The sequence below is a fragment of the Westerdykella ornata genome (assembly GCF_010094085.1).
Source record: "Westerdykella ornata strain CBS 379.55 unplaced genomic scaffold EI97scaffold_1, whole genome shotgun sequence".
In the NCBI taxonomy this organism is placed as follows: Eukaryota; Fungi; Ascomycota; class Dothideomycetes; order Pleosporales; family Sporormiaceae; genus Westerdykella; species Westerdykella ornata.
Genome location: NW_022986851.1, coordinates 1,090,811 through 1,111,580, shown reverse-complemented (window position 1 = coordinate 1,111,580; position 20,770 = coordinate 1,090,811). Strand labels below are relative to the sequence as shown.

The 20,770-nt window shown below is 52.4% G+C and overlaps 7 protein-coding genes across 7 annotated transcripts; 4 read left to right on the top strand and 3 right to left on the bottom strand.

Annotated features, from left to right (window-relative positions):
• The first annotated feature begins 1,439 nt into the window (after positions 1–1,439).
• Positions 1,440–2,767, top strand: EI97DRAFT_17295 (uncharacterized protein). Its single transcript, XM_033793443.1, has one exon. The coding sequence runs from the start codon at positions 1,613–1,615 to the stop codon at positions 2,420–2,422; it is 810 nt and encodes a 269-aa protein (XP_033658525.1). The 5' UTR covers positions 1,440–1,612; the 3' UTR covers positions 2,423–2,767.
• Positions 2,768–3,245: 478 nt separating this feature from the next.
• On the bottom strand, positions 3,246–5,094 carry EI97DRAFT_367232 (FAD-linked oxidase-like protein; the record flags this gene model as incomplete). The annotated part of the gene is made up of 3 exons (XM_033795077.1): positions 3,246–3,406; positions 3,480–3,676; positions 3,725–5,094. The coding sequence occupies 3 exons, from the start codon at positions 5,092–5,094 to the stop codon at positions 3,246–3,248; spliced, it is 1,728 nt and encodes a 575-aa protein (XP_033658524.1).
• A 1,163-nt stretch (positions 5,095–6,257) lies between these two features.
• Positions 6,258–7,873, top strand: EI97DRAFT_472162 (uncharacterized protein). Its single transcript, XM_033801842.1, has 2 exons — positions 6,258–6,673; positions 6,738–7,873. The coding sequence occupies exons 1-2, from the start codon at positions 6,485–6,487 to the stop codon at positions 7,602–7,604; spliced, it is 1,056 nt and encodes a 351-aa protein (XP_033658523.1). The 5' UTR covers positions 6,258–6,484; the 3' UTR covers positions 7,605–7,873.
• Positions 7,874–9,151: 1,278 nt separating this feature from the next.
• Positions 9,152–9,511, bottom strand: EI97DRAFT_454210 (uncharacterized protein; the record flags this gene model as incomplete). Its single annotated transcript, XM_033800519.1, has 1 exon — positions 9,152–9,511. The coding sequence occupies one exon, from the start codon at positions 9,509–9,511 to the stop codon at positions 9,152–9,154; it is 360 nt and encodes a 119-aa protein (XP_033658522.1).
• Positions 9,512–11,129: 1,618 nt separating this feature from the next.
• Positions 11,130–12,687, top strand: EI97DRAFT_17226 (uncharacterized protein). Its single transcript, XM_033793435.1, has 4 exons — positions 11,130–11,530; positions 11,583–11,696; positions 11,744–12,132; positions 12,186–12,687. The coding sequence occupies exons 1-4, from the start codon at positions 11,378–11,380 to the stop codon at positions 12,613–12,615; spliced, it is 1,086 nt and encodes a 361-aa protein (XP_033658521.1). The 5' UTR covers positions 11,130–11,377; the 3' UTR covers positions 12,616–12,687.
• Positions 12,688–14,952: 2,265 nt separating this feature from the next.
• EI97DRAFT_438396 (uncharacterized protein) lies at positions 14,953–16,745 on the top strand (the record flags this gene model as incomplete). The annotated part of the gene is made up of 4 exons (XM_033799490.1): positions 14,953–15,077; positions 15,163–15,480; positions 15,532–15,850; positions 15,906–16,745. 4 exons carry the CDS (start codon positions 14,953–14,955, stop codon positions 16,743–16,745), a joined length of 1,602 nt encoding a protein of 533 aa, XP_033658520.1.
• A 1,243-nt stretch (positions 16,746–17,988) lies between these two features.
• EI97DRAFT_454207 (MFS general substrate transporter) lies at positions 17,989–19,865 on the bottom strand (the record flags this gene model as incomplete). Its single annotated transcript, XM_033800518.1, has 3 exons — positions 17,989–19,069; positions 19,120–19,499; positions 19,557–19,865. The coding sequence occupies 3 exons, from the start codon at positions 19,863–19,865 to the stop codon at positions 17,989–17,991; spliced, it is 1,770 nt and encodes a 589-aa protein (XP_033658519.1).
• Positions 19,866–20,770: the final 905 nt, after the last annotated feature.

Sequence of the window (20,770 nt, the reverse complement as noted above, 5' to 3'; positions counted from 1 at the left end):
AGAGGCTGACAGAAGTTGATTAGCACGGCAAACTGAGAGTTCGGTACAAGGACACTAGTGTTCATGTGAGACCTGGCGCGTCACCTCGCCAGATGCCAACATTTTGTTTTGCAGAAGCAGGTCGGTAGTTTCCGGTAATGGATAGAGTACTTCGATCCGGCCTTCAGCTGTACTACAGTGACTTTGGTTAGCGAATCTCTCTGCCAGTCTTCATTCCCTGCGGGTTGCACCAGATCCGTACCTCAGGCTGTAAGCTCGTTCCAAATGTCATCTGCATCAATCCTTCCGTTGTTTTGCGCGAGATGCGCTGCAAATCCGGCTGCGGGCTATGCTCACCGAGCACTTTGTTGTTGCCCTAGCCTGTTCTCATCCCACGCGAGCCAGTCAATGAGGAAATTCGATTGTGTCATGGCACTTGTGGCGCCCCGAGGAGCTGACACAGATTGACCAGGTGTTACTCAATAATCAACACAAGAGCCGCACTTCCCGCTCGGTGATGGTAGGTAGCTATGCCTAGCCTGAGTTCGGCATGCCGAAGACATCTCACGTGTCGGGTGCAGGACTCAGGACGGTCAAGGATGGTGACCTTGGGACTCCAGGCTCCGACTGGCTTTTTAGAGTCCGCCGGCAAGCGGGATATCGTCTATGAGCAGGAATTCTTGTGGTACTACGTACTTACTATAGGGCTTTCGGCGTTGAACTCCAACTTTGCGCATACAGTGACTAACCCGATATCTTCCTAGGTAGTCCGTCAGTTCCACCAGGCTTTCAAAATGCACCTGAGCACAAGGTCAACCTTCGCAAATCGGACCGTCCCCTCATTCAGTCTGGCCCCTCCGACTCGCTGCGCTGGAAGAGATACCTGAGCTCCTCGGAACGCTTCGCATCAGCTCGGCGAAGCAAAAGAGCGAACCGTCTGATAAAGTGACACTAGTCATGCAGGCTAGACCCGACAGTCTGGTTTCAGGCTTGATTATGGACTGCCGGAGCAGGGCGGCACTCTCTCCAGCAGTTGGCTCATCCAGTTGAGAAGTGTGTGACGCGTATGGAGGATGGTGACCACGTCAACTGAGCAACCTGAGGCTATCTGGTGAGGTATCCGAAGGCACGGTCGATGATAATGTGCCATGACCCTGCTGCCTCTATGATGAACAACAGAGCGATGAACATGAGTTCACGGCATCATAGGGAGGGCCGAATCACGGAGCCCACGGAGGTCCATTACCTGCGGTTTCTGGCTAGTCGTCTTATCCCCCATCTTCTATCAACCGCCACAGTACAATCGAAGAACTGATGCCGTATCATCAACCGTGCACGTAGCAAAACATGAGATGGGGTTTCATTGGTCGCGGAACCCGGTGCAAGTGCCGCGGGACCGGGGAGTGTTCCCCCTCGACATTCTTCAGAGCCCGTAAAGTGGAAGTCTTTTAGTTTTCAAGAGGACAGGCGGCACCATAAGAGAGAGACTGTCTCTTAGCTTCTTCTCTGGACCCTGACTGACCTTTCTTGATTGACACGCTCCTTAAGGCTTAAGGGCGCCGTTGTGCGTCTCGCTTGTCTGCAGCGCTTTGACGGCCTCTTCTACCTCTTCCGATCGCGACTGTCCTTTGAAATGACTCTCCCCAAAAACGATTTTCAATCAGGTGGCGGGAAGTCGAGACTCCATTACCGGCCGTGGTCATTGTCGGATATTGTGCAAATTTTCAACGAACTGGTTGCACGTTACGAGAGAGACTTGTTGCTTTCTCTTCGGGAGACAAACCATACACAATGCCAAGAAAACGAGGAAGATAACATAGAGGCGAAAGCACGCCGCTTGGCCATGTGTGATCTGTCTATTTCTTATGCTCGAAGGAACATATGGCGTTCGCTGAGCGCTGTGGAGTCTCTTGGAAAGTCTGCGGAAGAGCGGCTACGGAACCCAATTCCCAACCAGACAAGGAGGGAGTCTCTCTCGGAGAAGATAACGAGCGGATACTTCCGGCTGTATTCGCCTCAGCTCTTTGACCTCCTGGGCCAACCGACGGATTTGAAATTTGGTACCCTGCGTTTCCACAAGGATGATCGCCTGTTATCAGATGCCAACGAAGATGTGTTCACGTCAGCCTATGTCGAGTTGGCTATCAACTCCTCATTCTTCGTAGGCGACTCGAACGAGATGCTTCCTTATCACTCTTTCAGTATACCAGATTGTCCGTCATTGACAAACCGGGGTATTCTCACCAGGAGACCGGAGGACGGGGGATCCTTCCCTGGATATGATTCCTGGGTGCTGTTCACATTTCTCGCCGAGGATTGCCTCAAGGTGGAGATACCCGTTGAAATGTGTGCCGATGCATATCCTGGCTATAGAGCTGCCCTTGGCGACAGAGAAAATGAAGAGATAGTGTTCTGGGGCCTCCTGATGGAGGATAACACTTGACGCTTGAAGAATCCCTTCGTGAAACTACATCGAGCGATGCATGTGCTCGGGCGTGGGTCATAGAACCCTCGATTACCGCACTGGGAAACATTTCGAGCAGGACAAAAGAACTGCGGAGGAATTTCGGTACTCTTCTATGTCCATTGCAACTCATGCGCCGCTTATATATTTTATGTTGTTCTTATCGTGGGGATGAAGATTGGATTTGGCGTTGGTTGTTTTACTGCCCCGTCGGAAGCCGAAGGAATTGGTTCGATGGCCGTGTCTCCTTCAACAGGTCTGGGACAGAAGATCAAGTTCCAGCATCCAACTATCAAGTGAGACGGATGCCCGTAGACAATTGTGTTGCCGTTCATTAACGTTCGATCCGCAGTGACGTTGTCTGCAGGCCTCGTCCGTTGGCTCGGCAAACTTAGAGCCACTTGCTTCTCATATCGTGGAACCCTGTAATTGAAGTCTCTCCACACGGATCTATCCAAGCACTATTGCTTCAATAGGGACATTTCGCGTTTCCTATCTCTCAGGCCATCTTCACGAACGCCTGGATCTTCTCTCCTGAATGCCTGACTATATGGTGAGTAATTAAACCCGCAAGCATCGCATTTCTAGGTATTCGCACGTATCGAAAGGCGATATGACCATACAGTGTCACAAGTTGCGCAAATACTGCTCATACTCAAAGATCGTAACATGCGGTGGCATCGTCGGTTCACCCCCTCGAAAAGTGCGTATATGCTCGCGCTGCGACTAATTGACGCCAGGGTGGAGAATGAGAACCCAAATGATACCAATCGCACAACAGAGGTTAACAAGATCTCAAAGCTCATAAATGCGCCTTCAGCTTCTCATCCGTTCGGAACCGCTTTGGCCATATTCCCTGCTTTCCTGGTGAAAGAATGCCCTTCGGGTCGAGTGCATCCTTGATAGTCTCGACAAAGCGGCGATATGCATGGTCATTGAAGTCATAAAGTGAAGCTACCTGGTCTACGCATCTATGTCAGTCTCCTGTCTTCGTCGTATTGATACCGAGCATAAATCAGAACAATCTCAGACATACCCATGGCGTTGATATGGCTGCGGTATTTACTATACCCGCGCTTCTTCCCTTCTTCGAACAGATTCTGGAAAATGGTCTGCACCGCGCTGCGGTGATCCGGATTGGTCTTGTCAAAGGTCATCATGTTGACAAAGATGACATGGCGCTCATGCATGAAGAAGTCGCAGAAAAGATCGAAAGATTCCGCTTCACAAATCCTTGTCGCGCCGTCAGTGGACACTGCGAATAACGTGGCGAAAACCTACGTTTTTGCAACCTTTACCCACTCCAGCACCGCTTTCCCGCTCGAGGGGACGATGGGACTGTAGTCATAATGCGAGCCGATACCTTTTCCGTTCTTGGGTAACCGGAATTTGACCATGGGTAAGCTCCACAATGAGGGTATTCCCAGAAAGAAGCCGCCATGCTGCTCCGGTACAGACGCTGCATCCAGCACTTCTCCGTCTTTCGCTGCGAAAATCTCCCCTGTTAGCTGTCCCTTCGGCGCCTTCTTCTCGACAATCTTTTTGAGCTCGTTGAAGTGTGCTCGAATGACATCCGGTGCGCCATATAGACCGAACTTCACATTCCAGTATCCCAGGCCCAACTCTTTCTGGAGCTCCTTCACTCGCCAGTCGGGAATTGGTCCAGGTTGCGACCAGAACTCCTCCCGCTTCCCGATCATGCCTAGCCACTCAATGACGTTTGAGACGTAAACTGTATTCGGAAGAAGTCCGTCCCGTCGCAAAGGACCGAAGACATCAACAATGGTCTCAACATCTTCAAGATCCGGCATAGAGAACGAGCATGACATGAATGCTTGAGGAGACGGCGTCAGCCATATGCCCAGCTTTGTTACTATACCAAGGTTGGATTGGAGGAAGAGGCCCTCGATGCTGGGGCCAAAGGTGAACTTGGAGAGGTGTGAGTTGGGCGACCCGGACACGGCGAATTGACCTGTGCGGACAACCTCTCCGTTAGCCAGCATGGCTTCGATACCGCAGATATGCTGGTGGTGGGTCGCCGTCGGAGTAAAGCCCGTCCCACGGTCTAGTGTATTCCCAACAACGGAACCCCAGCCGAGTGAAGGCACAGAGGGCATTACTTTGAGCTTGTTGCGCACGCAGTACTCGTACAGCTCCGTAAATGTGACGCCGGGTTCGACAACGGCATACGCAAACTCAGCATTGACCTCAATGATCTTGTTCATTCGGTGGAGGTCCAGAGCAACGGAGCCGCTCACACGGGGAGCTGGGCCGCCATAACCAAGATTCTTTCCTCTGGAAAAGGTCCAAACTGGGATGCTATACTCATCCGAGACTGCAAGCACCTTGCGCAGTTCCTCCACGTTCTTTGGACGCACTGCTACGCTGGGAATCTTGCGTTTTCCCTCTGCTTCATTGAGCTCATATGGGTCGATGTACTCCGTCAGTGCCTCCCCTTGTACAACCTGGTCCCAGCCAACAATGGCCATGTACTGCAGGATGGCAGCATCCAATGCATATCTTGTAACACCTGGAGGGAGTACAGGCTTCAAAGGGGCTGTTATGGAGTCCTTGAAGAGATTATAGTGAGTTGACTGATATTCGTCGTTTGTATACGCCGCCGAATGCTTAAAAGTCGGAGTTGGAGACATAACGAATTGGGTTCTGGAAGGCGTCGAGATTCGAAAGCGTGTAGTTATGGAGCATCAAAGGGATGTCATTTCCGAAACGCATCGCAGGTGCGTGAGATAGCCTGAGATATACTGCAGGGGTGCATTGACGGGGTCCTGCGGAGGTTGTCCAGAGGACCCCACAAGACCCCACATCCCATTCACGTCCATGTCGAAAGTCATGAATGCCTTTTGGCATATCTCTTGAGTATAGTCGACTCTTTCCAGATGAGACCTGGTACGTCAGCTTCAAACGAACCCTCCACAGTGTCTCCGCGAGATGGATGAAATGGACTTTCCGGCCGTGACTGGGTGCCAGAGTTGTGAACGGTCCTATCGCTAGCTTAATTCAGCACCATGACAAATCGGGGGAGCTGGAGTATTTTGGAGCTGCACCTCAATGATTCGAAGTCGCCGAGGCTTGTTACTTCTTCCTTTGTTACGTGCGCAATGCGAGGAGTAAGTGTTATTATTTATCTGTTGGAAACAGAACCTCGGAATGGGTGTGACGTTGGCAGTTAAGTTGGTAGGACGAGGCGAGTCAAAATCCTGACCAATCAGAGGCTGATTGACGGGGCAATTATTCCATTGGTTGAACTGCGCTATTTATATTCACCCTTGGCATATTCCCCTTTGGATAGGTAGGAGCATTTCCGCATCGCTGGGAGAATACTACCCTATACACATAGTTTTTTGGCCTCAGCTTCTAATCAGGTGCAGAACATAGCGGCTTGGTACGGGATCCCGTTCATTTGTTGTTTGCTGCGTCGCATCGGGTTCCTATTGAGACCGGCGCGCGGAAGGATACATGTATGAGATCACATTGCCGCCATTGGGCGTTTAATACTCTTTGTGAGAGCGTATTTTGAAAAGATTACTGCGAAAGTAATTGATTAAATGTATGCTATCTGTGGGCAAAGTGTCCAAGTCCATAGTCCAGTGCACAAGGTGATTGCGTTGACACCGCTCCTTGCTGCCTGCATGTGCCTATTAGCGACGCATGATCATGACGTCGAGACTACTGGTCGACTGGGCGACTATGGAGAGGAGGAGATGTCTTTAGAAAAGAAGCACTGTCACCGATCTTTCTAGTCTAGCACCAAATCACGTGTGGGGGTTAGTGAAAGTCCTGAAGGCTGACCGTACTGATTGCGAAAAGGTATTCTAGGCGTAGATCCAAACGCGCGCGGACCCACCCAATGCTCTTTCCTTCACCAATATACCTTGCTCTCTCACTTCAACTTCCGGCATCGAGCACCTGCAACCTAACCTTGACGAAGTTCAGAACCCGATCACAGGACAGACACAGTATGGACTTAGAGGAAGCATCATTATTACAAGAACTACACTACCTACAGCACGGAGCTCGAGTATGCCCTTCAATCGCCAGGTTCCAGCTTGTGTCTCTACTGACTGTACGGTGTCGCAGGAAGCGAATTCCTCACCGCTAGAGACTGGAAAGGCTCTCGCAGATGTAGGAGGACCTTCAGAACAATTGTCACGGGCCAACTCGCGCAGTTCTCAGGAGCAAACCGTCAAGCTACAGGTATACAAAGACACTGTATGTGTCACTCACAGGCCTTGCTTATGTTGCTCTTCATGGCTAATGCATGTGCCATCCGTAGTCCCACATCTCGGAGCAGAAGTTGAAGCCCGACATACCCCATTCTCTTGGGAAACATACACGACCGCAATCCCAAACAGCCCGGAAAGTCGACCTGGGCGACAAGACTCGCAAACGTTCACGTATGATGCCCGATACATCTGATGGCCACATTGGTTTCTCGGGGAAAGCGAAATCGACAGATGAGAATCACCCAGAAGCTCGTTCGCATACTCGCAACAAATGGACGGGACATGTCAGTGTTCCGGATCAACCGCAGGTTCGCGCCGTGATTCTCGAGCAACTTCGGCTTATTTCTGACGAACGTATTGCCTTACTGGAGAAGCTGAAGGCGCTTGAGCTAGGAGAGAAGCGTCTCTTAGCGATCCTACATGAAGAGCAAGCCAAGTTGATGGAGAACCGTCAAGAGGAGCAAAGGCGCCAACAGTCCGAAATGACATCATCCGACACGGTAAATCGCTCTTCCTCCGCGCGGAAGCGTAGTACGTCCAGAGCAAACCAAGCCGTCTTACTGAGTTCAGATGTCGCGATACCTTCGCGGTCCAGCCCACTTCGAAAAATGTTCTCCAGGAAATCGACCCGCATTCCGCTAAACGACAAAACCGAGGAGTGTACTGTGTCTGCTGAGACTGTACTACGTCATACGACAAACGGATACCACGAACAAGAAATCTCGATGTCTCGAGAGCGGTACACACCGTGTCCACCAGGTGACATCTCGAAGCTCCCACTTCCGCAGCGACAAAGATCGGTGCAAGTTCCCACCAGGTTCAATGACAAGGATGAAGGAATGCATAACGCGAGTGGAATCTGGCGCTCCAGTCGCCCTGGCACACCCCGCACCACAACTTCTAGTCGCCAACACTAGGCTCCCAGAAGATGCCGTTCCTCAGGCCCTGTATAAAGGCTTTGATGGTACATTCCATGGACGGACTACACATCGTAAGGCAATTTTTGTGGAGACAGAATGTACTTAAAGATGAGCCACCATGGTTTCATCATATATGTCTCTTATTTGCCTGTTGACAGAGATTGCTCCGCACTTTGAGCCTAACTGGATGGGCCTGACATTGCCGTCAGCCGAGTCCGGCATGGCTTATCGCTCCATTCCTGGGCTATCCCGAGACAATCCATGGGCAGTTATGGCAAGACACTGAGATATTTGCAACCAAACCGGAAATCCGGCGAATGCTGCACCAATACACCTTGGAAGAAGTCATATGTGCCCTAGAACAAATTGATAAAATATCTCTTTACTCCTATAACCTCCATTGAAGCATAGAATACGAACCTGCCTGCTGCTCGGAAAACTTGGTCCCCTGGGACAGATCTGTGCAGTTCATTACAGCGGAGAACAGTGAGAAGTCGCTGTTCAAATAGAGTGGCTCCAACTCAAGAGGTCACGTAAGCTTTAAAAGAAGCGCGGGTGGCAAGCAACACGTCGGAGGCGCTCTCTTCGGGTTGTTGTGGTAGGAATATGATCTATTCACAAATCTGTCTGCAGAGTTCCTTACCACAATCTATCCAAACGATCACCCGTGACCTGGCTATAGTACCTGGGAAATAAACACCGAAATAGACCCCCATGAATTTTACACCGTGATATATGGGAATGATACAGTCCGTCTTTTACATAACCAGGCGAGCTTGTGGGAGGGCTCGCTCAACCTCCTGGCCAGACTGTGCGCGCTGTCGGCTGCACGATTGCAAAGGCTGGACAATTGGAAAATCTATCAACCCTGCCGCGGGTTTAGCAATCACACCGACAGTCATGCTGATGCGATCCAAGGATCCATATTCACCACGCGGTCTCGCTGACTCACCTCTCAGTTGCTCATCTGCTGAAACGCTTCCCGAATCCGAGCCCGGTACCACTCACTCTGCCTGAAGTTCGTCAGGGCATCTGCAGCATCAGACAGCAGACGCCGCTGCTGTCTTTCAAACTCTACCTGCGGAAGCCGTAAAAAGTCTTCCATCGTCAAGCGGCTTCGGTCCATCCAATCCCATATGCCAGAGTAAAAGCGAGACATCGCTCGCCAATGTATTCGCGCCACAAGCCCCTGTAAACTCTGGTGGGCTGCAACGGTTCGCAGCCTGTCTTTTCGTTCACCAAAGGCGTTCCTTTGCAGAACCCGGGGGTTGCAGAGGGCCTGAAAAGCGTTTACATGGACACTTGTTTTGCGGTCCCACGCGGCTGCTGCAGGATTAAAGATATATGAAGCTCCGCCAAGGATGGAAGTGATTCTCAAAACATAGTGCGGACTGGCTCGTAGCTGGGAGCCCTCCCGGACGAGGATATATGGAGCTCCAGTCACCTGGACAAGCTGCTCTTCGAGGTGGGTTGCATTCCCATTCCGGTACACTAGATAGACACGGTCAAATGACGACTGGTGCTTGTGGACGTCGGGTTGTAGACTAATCACCTTTGAGCATTGCGTTCAGGAGGCCATGGAAGTAGCCAAGCGCCTCGCCGCTCCAATTTGCGCAGAGAATTCCCAGTGTATCCTTGGGATCACTGAACCGTTGCCTTGGAAAGTCGAAAAGGATCGTGCCGGACTCCAGCAGATTGGTTTGATCCACGTAGACGGTCATGTTTTCGGCACTCTTAACCGTATGAGTAATGTTGAGCTCAAATATCCGCTGCCTGAAGGTCGTGATGGCCTTGCTGAAAGTATCTCCAATCCGACTGATGGTCTGTTGGTAGAGGATTCTGCACTCGTTCCGATGCAGTGGCATACTCCTGTTGCCGCACGTAACAGTGCAGTAGAGAACCATTGCGCATACCCGGCAAGGAACCCTGCCGGCTGCGCCGCATGCAGGGCAAAGATCTGTGGATGGAGAACCGGGATATGCCATGACTCCTCAATCGACTTGCCGGCGAGTAGAACGATAGAGTGTTCAGCATTCTAAGGACCGCCATAACAGAATAGTTTGACTAGCGGGCGTGTCCACAAACCTCTGTGATTCTGCGCTGTGCGATATGTCGGGATTGCTCCAGGAACAGCGGAAAGTTTGTTCCGGGAAGCAATACAAAGTAAGCAAGCTGCTCCTCATGTTGCTCAAAGCCAATAAAATAATACCTGCTCGTCCGTAAAGTTGTTCAGGCGTCCCCCGGTAAAGTCTGTGGTACCCTAGGGTAAGATACGGCGATGCAGAGGGGGGCTTCTCGTCTGGTCAATTTATTGTTGGAGTACTAAAAGAAGCCGCAAGCTCGTGTGGCAGAGAGAGGGTGTAGGAGGAAGAACCTCGCGAAGGAGGTAGAGGGCAGTATTTAAGTACTGCTACGGCGGTGTAAAGTGTAAGGGTGAGTCTTCCATCCGGTGTGGGAACACCTCTCCTTCGGACCGCAGGAGAGAGGTTTCTTCAGCTAACAGCACCTCTCACTAAGTGAGAGATGGAGGCAATACTTGTTGTCCGAACTGCATTGTGTTTCCGAATGAAGTCAGGTAGTATTCAGGTAAGAAAACATGTCCAGTTAAGCTATCGGTTTACGTGAGTCCAAAGGTAGGAGGGTATCCGAAACGCAAGGAGTGTTCCGTTACACATATAATTCTACCACAAGGGCCGACGACAAGACTCAAGTATAGGCTTTCAAAGACTCTAATACCTGGCGGTTTTTTGTATCATTCTATGACGGCTTGGGCTTGGTGGAATTCCCATGCGCAGACGGAACTAGGGGTTTCCGAGAGATAGGAAGGATGGCTCTGTGTCACAGTGCTAAACGAGAGCAGTGGTGTACCCCAGACTCGAGTGTCTGGAAGAGATGATGCTAGTCCCACCATCTGCTGGAGAATGCCCAGCGCCCAGAATCCTGGGAGCGAGACACTCGCGAACTGTTCCATGGGGCGGGAACGGCCGATCCAATAAGACGCCCGGGGAAACGGTAATTCACCACGGGCCTCCCAGGCCCGGGAATTAAATCCTTCTGTTACGCTCACCTTCCACGCACGGCTGCACAATCCTTGTACGAGCAGGAATCGTGTTGGTTATGCTTCCTGACGTAGGGAGGATTCTCAGGATATCAAATCAGCGTTGGCATTTTCTCTTCGCCAGGCATTACCCTATTGTACAAGGTACCCTAGGTATCCTGTTTCACGCACTCCCGTCCAGCCTCCACATGAGAGAGGAAATTGCCGACAGGTGAAGCGAGGCTTTTGTTCCTTCCGCTTCTTGCAGTTGAGTTTGGATTTATCCCAATGTTGCGAAACCCAGAAACTCAGGAGAGCACTATTATTTACAATATCCTTCTGACAAGCGAGTAACACGGCGCCACACCGCAATAGAATTTGAGAATAGAGACGTGTGCCGCGTTCAATTGGACGCTCGCCCACTTGGCAAACATGATTGTTGCGTGTTACAGGTTGCTTTCAGTCTTTGCTTCGGTCAGATTCCGGGATGCTGATCCTTTGGTTTCAAAAACTGCATGTGCGCATCTGCCCTCAGCTGGCTCATTTGAGTCGAGCAACCTCAGGGATGAAAGCCCTTCCAATTGGAGATTTTCATAATGCGGGCTACCGTCTTGCGAACAGGATGGACACCCATGTTTCCAAGGCTACAATAAGCTCAGCAAGACGCACTCGAGGAGACCAATTCTTCGCGGTCTCTAGTGTCTAGCTGGAGAGACTAAGAGCTACAGTCGTCATGGAGGAATTCCCAAACCGTGGGCCTACGACCATTGCTGTCTGCATCATTACCACGGTTCTCAGTATCGTCTTTGGGGTCTGGAGACTCATTGTCCGATGGAGAACCAACCGCAAATTCGCTTGGAGCGACTACTGGATTATGGTGGCTCTGGTATGCGACACGATTTCGAGAGGGTTACAAGAGAATACTGACAACATTTTAGCCGCTGGCCACGGTGGGACACATGCTGGCGCTTCTTGGTGCAGTGGACGGCGAGGGCCGGCTTGACAGAGACCCGTTCCTCAACCCAGACCAAGTGGCTCTAGCGAAAAAATGGGTAAGTACAGTTCGCAAATCGACGAGGACGGGACTGACAGCATGTAGATGTTCTTTCACAGGTGCTTTAACCTGTACGCCATGCTCTTCGCCAAACTTTCCATCTGCTGCTACGTCCTGACTCTGAACTTTTCGAAAACATACCGAATTACCATATGGATCTCCATGGGCATCATCATTGTTAACCTGGGATTGCTACCAGGTGTCGGCCACTGGGCACAGTGCCATCCTTTACACATGCGCTGGGATTCGCGGGTCAAGGGCGGGAAATGCTTCGGCGGAAATCAGTTCAAGTTCGCCCTGGGGTATATACAGACTGTCACCAACGTCGTGACGGACGTGCTGTATGCTGCGGCGCCTATCCTATACCTTCGGAGGGTGCAGCTCAGCAGGTATACGCGTGTAGGCGTTCAGGGCGTGTTCCTCTGCTCACTGCTGTAAGCCTTACCTTCCGACTCATCCGTTCATTGAAATTGACTGTATTTCACAGCGGTACCGGAGTTTCAGTCGGAAAGCTCATAGAGTTCCGCAGAAGCTACGGCAATAAAGACGAGCTCTACAAGGCCTCCACATCCACGATGCTCAACGTGGCGGAAAACTCAATCGCGATCATTGTCGCTTGCCTTCCGCCACTCCGTCGTACGTTCGATGACCTTTTCAAAGCAATCCTTCCCGAGAGCTTCTTGACGAAGATGGGTGCAACCCACACTCGCTCCCGTACCCACGAACTGCCACAGTACTACAACAAGAGCCGGACGAAGCAGGTAGGGGAAGACGCAGAAGATGACGAGAGCGAGCGGGCTATTCTGCCTACAGAAGAGTACATCGAGGACGGTCGTGGCAAGATTATACGGACCACGAAGGTCGTAATCACAAATGAGGCGAATAATTTCAGTTTGAACGGCAAAGGCGTTCAATGAGCCTCCATTCCGTCGGCAATCCGAGGCCAAACAGTTCCTCAAAATACGCCGCGCTTCTTCGCTTCCTGCATTGGCATATTCCGCTGTCACAATGCCCCAATCTGTACAGTAACGTAACTATACCCGCGAGACCTCCACAACTATCTAGACCATATAAATTATTGCAAGAGAAGTACGGTCACTACCGCCCTTAAATGATAGGGGTAAGCAACCAGCTCTTCTAGCTATCCTCATTTTCGCTGTGCTTGTGTCAAGTTCAGAGTAAGGTCCAGGGCCTCGCTGGCTTCCACAATGCATGCGGATACCGTATCTCTCGCCAACCTTTCTTGGGAAAATCCATGGGCTTCCCCTCAAATGCCAAGTGTTGTTGCTTACTACACCAAGTCCATTTGGTGTCCCATGCACGTTCACGCCTTGTTTCAGCCTCGCCTTGAGCTGAGTCCAACAGCAACAAGCCTTTATTATTAACTCCCGCCATATCTATCGGGATACGAACGGCCACGGTTCCATCCGAACCAATCATGAACCGGGGAGGCCGATCTTTCACTTAGGATGATCTTAAGGTTTCTTCGCGAAGGAACACTGAAGCCTCACCCAATCAGACCTCGAAATAGCGGCTAGAGCTCGTGCACTCAAGGGACATGGATGCTTTTCGTGCAAATATGCAACCCAGATCTTCCAGATAATAGGAACACCTGTCCCGCAATTGGTCTTGGCCGCTCCATATGTTGGAAGCAAGCAACAGAATGATGGCGCATTTCTAACATGTTGTATGAAATTTGCACTGCAAGAGGTTCAAATTTATTTCCCCAAGGGGAAATAACAAGAAAGGGGAAAAGGGGCAATCATACCCAGTAGATTAGGATTGGCGCTAGGACTATCAGAGCTGATAAGCCCTCGACAATATAGAGAACATACCTTAATTCGACAACCCTCTTAACCCGACAATCCTCTATCCACCATTGCCATCGCCAACTCAAATAAAGCAGCCGGCTCTGGGAATTCAGGAATGGCGAGAAACTCCACGAGACCGTAACAGCCTTGCCATCCACTGTGATACGCGAGCACTCGACTGCATTGCCCTCAACCCTATTCACATGGATTACTTCCCTACCGGACCGCTTCCGCAAGGCCCGTATAGTGGGGAATACCAGACTATGATCTCCGTTCTAGCGGAATAGAGGCTATCCATAAGGCTTATCAACTCCCCCACTCGACATAGGTACTTCAGGGTACCGTCTCTCGCTTAGGCAAGATACACTCTCCCGCACAGTGCCATCTTCCGGTTCCGGAACCATTCCTAGAAAGAACCCATACACTCCCTGCATCGCGAGCTCTAACCCGTCTAGCTTCCAGACTGCGCAAATCAATCAACCGAAGCATCCTGCACGTTGGCGGCATAGTCGCCGATCAACAGGACCCCGCACCCCGTATATGCTAAAGCATGCATATTCTGCCAACGCACCCAGGCACTGGTTGCTTACACCATCGACACTGGTATCTCTAGCGGGTCCTCGTCTTTTAGGATTTTCCATTCGAGCATAGAAGCTGGCAAAATCGTGATACGGAGGCGCGGCCTCTGGTTTGGATGGGAGCTGATCACGCATTGGAGTGATATGGGAAGGAGCGGCCCAGGGAGCTGGAGGTCGAGTTCACCCAATTGGGAGGGGACCATCAGTATACAGTGCGGTTTGTGTAACTTCAGCCCCGCAGGTCGTGACTGATTAACGGTGTTCATGCAACTCGCTTTGTAGCGAGGGTATCTATTCGCTGGCTCCTCTCTCTCGCGTCGAATATACCTACTAGCCACTAGACTACATTTCCCGAACACATGGCTAACATCTTCGAGGTAGTCGCCACCTCTCAGACCCAGGGAAGCGGTGTCTCGAGCGAAAAGCCTTGACAGTTCGAAAGACCGCGAATCGCCACATTCTTATACTGTTCCCGTCCAGCAGCGCCTTGATTACAGCCGGTCAGACTGGGACATGCTTACTTGCAGCATACACTCACGGTGAAGAAGCTGTGTAACAATCCATTCTTCCCTACAGACAGTGCCCAATTAACCGCTTTGGGGAATATATCCAGCATATCCCACCCTTCAAGCATGACGGCCACACCGCCCGATAGACGGGCTCGCCTCTGGATTCGCCCGCCCATTACCCCAGGGTAGACGAAAAGGCGATACCTCTGCATGGGAGACACTGCACCTTGGGAGCACACGCATTGCAGCGACCATATATGTGGGGGGAGGCCCAGCTCGTAGGCCCAGGCGGCCACGGCTGCCACTCGTTCCCGCTCCCCGTCTTGTGATGGAAGGTTCATGTTACACATCGCAAGATGCATGTGTCTAACGTCGAGAAGAAGGACACTACGTATAAGATTGACAGTGTTCCTGGCGAGTCGCCCGTGGATGAGTCGCCGAGCGATCGAGCGCCCGAGAAGCTGTTTCCGAATAATCCAGAGTAGGTTTGACACCGTTTGACACCCCTAGGGTACCGCGGGTTTTCTCAATTTTGGCGGGGGACACGAACTGACATCTCAGCAAAGACCGACATCTTCCAAAGAGGTGATTCACGATGCGCCCGAGGTAGTCGAGACGTGGCTATCGCAATCGCACCGTCCTCATTCGCCTTTCTCCGAGGACGAGACGGTTGTGTCTGGATTCCAGCCACTCGAGTTCGACGAGAAAGGGGCGCCTATTGCGTCGCGGCGGGAGAGTGGATTACCACAGGAGCAGCAGCCACGAACATGCGGCTTACCTAGACGACACTTTGTCGCGGTCGTCATCCTCATTTGGGTGATTTTGATCGCGATTGGCCTAGGAGTTGGCCTCGGGGTAGGTCTGAAGAAGAAGGAGGATTCCGCGTAGGCAATCCGATTAAATTCGTCCTTAAGATGTCCTGCTGACCGTGGCAGACCCCCTAACTATTTCGTGGAACCTTACTGTGTCGACAATCCCGATTATTGCATTGGCGGAACCTTAGGATCGAACTACTACACGACCAATGGGACCTTCAATGGATCCGGCATCGCGCTCGCGACGGAATTCTGGAACCACCAGGAGCGCAAAATCATGACGGTCTACTTCCAACATTGGACGGGGGACATACGGTCGATACAGCTGACTCCCAAGGGCGAGTGGATCGGCGGAGGCAAATCCGAAGTCATCGTGACGGACGCGAAGAACGCCACTCCCATATCCATTGTCTCGTATGCACTGAACGGTACCGCGCAAGTAGGCGCCCATTGCCGCAATCATTCTACAACTTTCATGCTAACTCTCCCACCAGTGGCATCTCTTCTACATCGACAAGCACAACTTCGTCCGGCAGAAACAAAACACCAACAGCACCAACATCTGGCAAGACGGCCCGCTGAGCGCCCTCAACCTGACGGCCTACAACGCCCCCAACGTCGGCCTCCAAGCCTGCTGGTACGGAAACTACTACGGCGACTCGGACGCCTCCATCTTCCCGACCCACGACGGCAACAACAACAACACCATCCCCTTCAACGCAGACACGCACGGCATGCACCTGTGGTACCCGAGCGACGAGACCACGTTCCAGCAGTACGGCTGGTACGAGGGGCAGAACCAGTGGGTCAACCAGCACTCGTGGACGAATATGAATGCGCACGCGGGCGTGGGATGCTACTCGTGGGGCCCGGGGAGTACGACGTACGCGATGATGGTGAATAAGGACGACACGGCCGAGATTTGGTGGAAGGACACGGATTCCAATCGTACCTCGACGCCGGAGCATCCAGTCAATACGTGGGTCAATGCAACGGGGTATGCCATCAATGGCGTGCATCCGTCCACCTCGCTGGGGTACACGGAGTACTGGTACGCGCAGATGGCGGATGGCACCGTCATGGGGCATGATATCAAGTGGGAAGCGGAGAATACGACGGCAGTGCGGGAGAATTTGTTCAGGGTGGGAGGAGCTCGGGGGCCGGTCGTGGGCATCAAGGGCACGCACATGAGCGTAACGGCTGTGGCGGATTACAGTGGAGGAACGAGTTTGTACGTTTTCTATCAGACGAGGGGGGATGATTTGAGTGTTTTTACTAGAGATATAAAAGGCGGGCAGTGGACGCAGGGGGAGTTGCCGATTCCTGATGAATAGGATGAGCGGGGGAAGGGGAAAAAGGAAGGTGTTATACCCATCAGTGTAGATGTAGAGGTTCTTTGAATGAATGTTTCCTTGTTGTTTTGGCGTGATTGTTGTTAACCAAGGGAAGGCGATCAGCCTCAACATAGTGATGTGTGGTGGAGAGGAGGAACCGTCCCAAGTCTCAAGTGAAGTAAAAGCTCTGAACACAACAACAGTATACGTAGTCGACTACCTTAAGCAAGAGTCACACGCACCACCCCTTAAATATAACAATAGCGTCCCCATCCCACAACCTAAGCCATACATACTACCCATTACCACCTCCACCCACCAACCTGGTCCGTCCGATCACCCATCCTCCAACCGCCCGTTATTATCTCCGAACTCCTCCATGCATCCCTTCCAACACCAAACACCACACACATCCAGTCTCACTCTACCCCGAGACACCGACTACCCTCGTATCTCACCTCCACCTCCCATCCCCTTCCCTAGAAAGGGGCCGAATCGGTGATTTCTGCACTGCACACAAGATGCCCGGGCGGAGTTGTGTTACCCACGGGGAGGTATGTACATGGAGCGTGACGGAGGGTTGGGGAAGCGGGGATGGTACACGATCGCGGCCGTGGTCGCGGGGTGGGACTAGGAGAGTCGAGAGCCTAGAGGGCGAGGTACACAGTGGAGGAGTGATGGCAGTGGTTAGGAGGGGATGAGTCGATACCCGAGTACTGAGGGCAATAACTTCAAGGATTGGGGTTTTGAGATATTGCGGTATCTAGTTGTTATTCTTCCTGCTTGACAGTCTTTGCGGTTTCTGCGCTCATGATTCCCATCCATCCAACTTCTGTAAGACAGATAAAATCCCCACATCAATCAAGCGCCCCTCGACATCGCTGCCTGAAATCTTTCATCCACAGAATCTCCCCTTCTCCGTTCTATTAATCCGCTAGCTACACAAAGTGGAGAGCCTCATAAATCGCGACCTCAGTACCTGCTCCTCAGGTCAGAAAGTCTATGTTTCCCTGTGCAGGAGACGCGAATTGTATCATCGCAATGCCACCAAACGCCAAACATGCCATGCAAAAAAACCATGCCCAACGGAATCCGCCCGGGACAAACACAATGGTATAATACAGGGGAGGAGGGTATTCGCGAATACAGAACGAAAACATTTGAAAGATGTGCCGTCCAGGAGCTTGCAGGTGTCGCTTTCAGCGAGAACCCACGAGCTAGAGAGAGGGGCAGAGTTCCGCTCTCACGCAGCCATTGCCATCTCCACCTTCTTCCCCTTCATACTCTTCCACTGCACGAACAAGACACCCACAAGGGACAGCGCGCCCGTCGCTACCGACACGTAGAATGTCTCCGTCAACGACTCATTGTATGCCTTGATGACACCCGGGCGGTACTGCTCGGCAATCTTGTTCTTGATCTCCGTCGCACCGACTGTGAGGACAAATTCGGATGCAAGGTCGGGGACGATGGTGCGGAGGTTCTTGATGAGTTGGTTGGTGAAGACGTTTTGGGCAACCGAGATGAAGAGCGCGCCGCCTAGCGTCTGCATGAACATCATGATTGCGGTGCCGATGGGGACATCTGCGTCAGGTAGTACGGTCTGCACGACAATGAGCGCTTGTTGCATGCCCAGACCGCAGCCGGCGCCGAAGATGACCTGGTAGCCGATCCACTTGGGGGAGTTGGTGTCGACTTCGAAGGTAGAGAGGAGACCTGCACCGATGGGAATCAGGATGGCGGAAGCGAGCATGAAAGGGGTGTAGTAGCCGAGCGCCGTAACGAGGCCGCCAGCGAGAATGGAGAAGATGACGACAGCGAGGATAGCGGGGAGATTCATGATGCCGGACTTGGTGGCGGAGACACCCTTGATGGCTTGGAACCAGATGGGGAGGAAGTAGGCCATGATGAAGAACGCGGCGCCGACCATGGCGATATAGAGAGAAGATCCCCAGACATTGCGATTGAGGAAGACTCGCGGCGGGACAGTGGCCGCTTCCTGCTTCCACCACTGGACGACCAGGAAACCGATGATGAGAACGCCGAAGAGGACCAAGAGAGCGATGATGCGGCCACTCTGCCACTCATATCTGCTTCCTCCCCATTGGAGTGCGAGCAGGAGGCAGATGACGGCCGGTAGGAAGAGAACAGTGCCCTCCAGGTCGAACTTCTGAAGTTGCTGCATGAAAGTCAACTGTTCCTTGGATCCGCGCCGGCCGACTTTGAGGAACGGGATGATGAAGGCAGCGGTGACTGCGCCAAAAGGAAGATTGATATAGAAGCACCATCGCCATGTCAGGTGGTCAGTGAAAGCTCCGCCCATGCTGATATTCGTTAGCCACGGCCTAAGATGGAGATTGGGGGAGTGACGCACAGTGGGCCAGCAACCGACGCTATCCCATACATGCCTCCGATCAAGCCCATGTATGTCGGTCGCTGTCTCAAAGGAACGGTGTTTGCGATGATGAGAACCGCACCGCTGAAGATGCCGGCGCATCCAACGCCTGCAATCGCGCGTCCGACGATGAGAGTTGTGCTGTTTGGCGCAACAGCACAAATGAGCGAGCCGAGTTCGAAGGTCCCGAGAGCAGCCAGGTAGACCCACTTGATGGAGTAGTAGGTGTAGAATTTTCCGAAGATGAGCTGCAACGCACAGGTGGTCAGCAGATAAGCGGAGCCGTACCAGCCGACATCGTTGAGAGCCTTGAACTGATCGGTGATTCGGGGGATGGCGGTTGCGATGATGGTGTTGTCCTGAATCATGCGTGTTAGGTAACGTCGCGTGGTAGAGTGGAACGGGGAGAAACATACCAGAGCCATACAGAAGACGGACAAACACAGGGCGATGGTGATGGCGGCCAGCCTCCAGGACTTGGGGTACTCGAATTCTGCATCCGACTCGCTGCTCTGCTCTCCGGACTTGTCTGCGACTTCATCTTGAGCCTTGTCTGCGACGTCTTCCTGAGCCTTGTCACGGAGGGAGTTCTGATACGAAGGCATCGTACTCTCGAGCGGACCCTTGTTGTCCGTCATGGAGGGGTTACCACTTCGAGCGGCCGTCTTGTCTGAATCCACACTGGAAGGCCTGAGGTTCCCGAGCTCATGGCCTGGTTGGGTCATGGTTGTGGCCCTTGGCGATCTGTATTGAGTAAGAATGGAAGGCGAGGCTGGCGAGGCTGTCGAGGCTGTCGACAGTGGGAAGCTGCAGCGGTAGTAAGCGCAGTGGGGAGAAGTGTTCAGTCATCAAAAAATCTCGAGGCCCGAGCTGGTTATGTATGAAGTCAAGGGCGCATCCCACGGACACGGAGACGGAGACTTCTGGGGGACACCATGATGGCTGCAGCGAGGTGAGGTCCGAAAATTCTCGTCCCCATAGGCCCATGGGCAGCAGACTAGACTGGCATCGCTTTCAGCACGGTTAGTCCGGTACCCTATGACACCGACCCTCCGATGGCACAAAGCGGTGGGCAAGGGTGAAAGAGACTCTCAGGCAGGCCCCGTTTTCGTCCGGGCTCGGGAAAAGTCGTCATGAGGTATGAATCATACCCACTCGAACCAACTCAGCCATGATATGAATTACAGAGCCCTGCACGCAGCCTTTGTTAGCCGCATCTTGAATACAGCACCCATGTATCTTCAGTAGCATCGACAGATGCTTTTTCGGTATTTCGTTGCGGTGTCCGAGAATAGCAACGGATTGCTGGACACAAAGGTTGTCAACCACGGGCTGCCACGGACACGGCGCGCACAACCGCAGCCCTGCGAGTACCACAGTACTTGTGTTCCATGGAACTGTGGTATGTGACGGCAAGCATTCCGGGCCCTTCCAGACTCACCGCACACCAGGGGTTGAGGGTTGAGGGCCAGGGGGGAGACTTTCGCATGCCAACGAAGGGCGGTCTTGGCGTGAACGCTTTCGTCCGCAGAAATTGGGCGCTCCCACAGGCGCAACACGAAGAATGCGATTGTTGCCTGAAATTGTCCTGCTTTCGACAAATGGCAAAACGTCATCTTTCGTCCGCTAT

Excerpts from the sequence above, each read along its gene's own strand:
- EI97DRAFT_17295 (XM_033793443.1), top strand. The coding sequence starts at position 1,613 with ATGACTCTCCCCAAAAACGATTTTCAATCAGGTGGCGGGAAGTCGAGA.
- EI97DRAFT_472162 (XM_033801842.1), top strand. The coding sequence starts at position 6,485 with ATGCCCTTCAATCGCCAGGTTCCAGCTTGTGTCTCTACTGACTGTACG. Across the intron at positions 6,674-6,737 it reads TACAGGTATACAAAGACACT|TCCCACATCTCGGAGCAGAA; the intron begins GTATGTGTCACT and ends TGCCATCCGTAG.
- EI97DRAFT_17226 (XM_033793435.1), top strand. The coding sequence starts at position 11,378 with ATGGAGGAATTCCCAAACCGTGGGCCTACGACCATTGCTGTCTGCATC. Across the intron at positions 11,531-11,582 it reads ACTGGATTATGGTGGCTCTG|CCGCTGGCCACGGTGGGACA; the intron begins GTATGCGACACG and ends ACAACATTTTAG. Across the intron at positions 12,133-12,185 it reads GTGTTCCTCTGCTCACTGCT|CGGTACCGGAGTTTCAGTCG; the intron begins GTAAGCCTTACC and ends TGTATTTCACAG.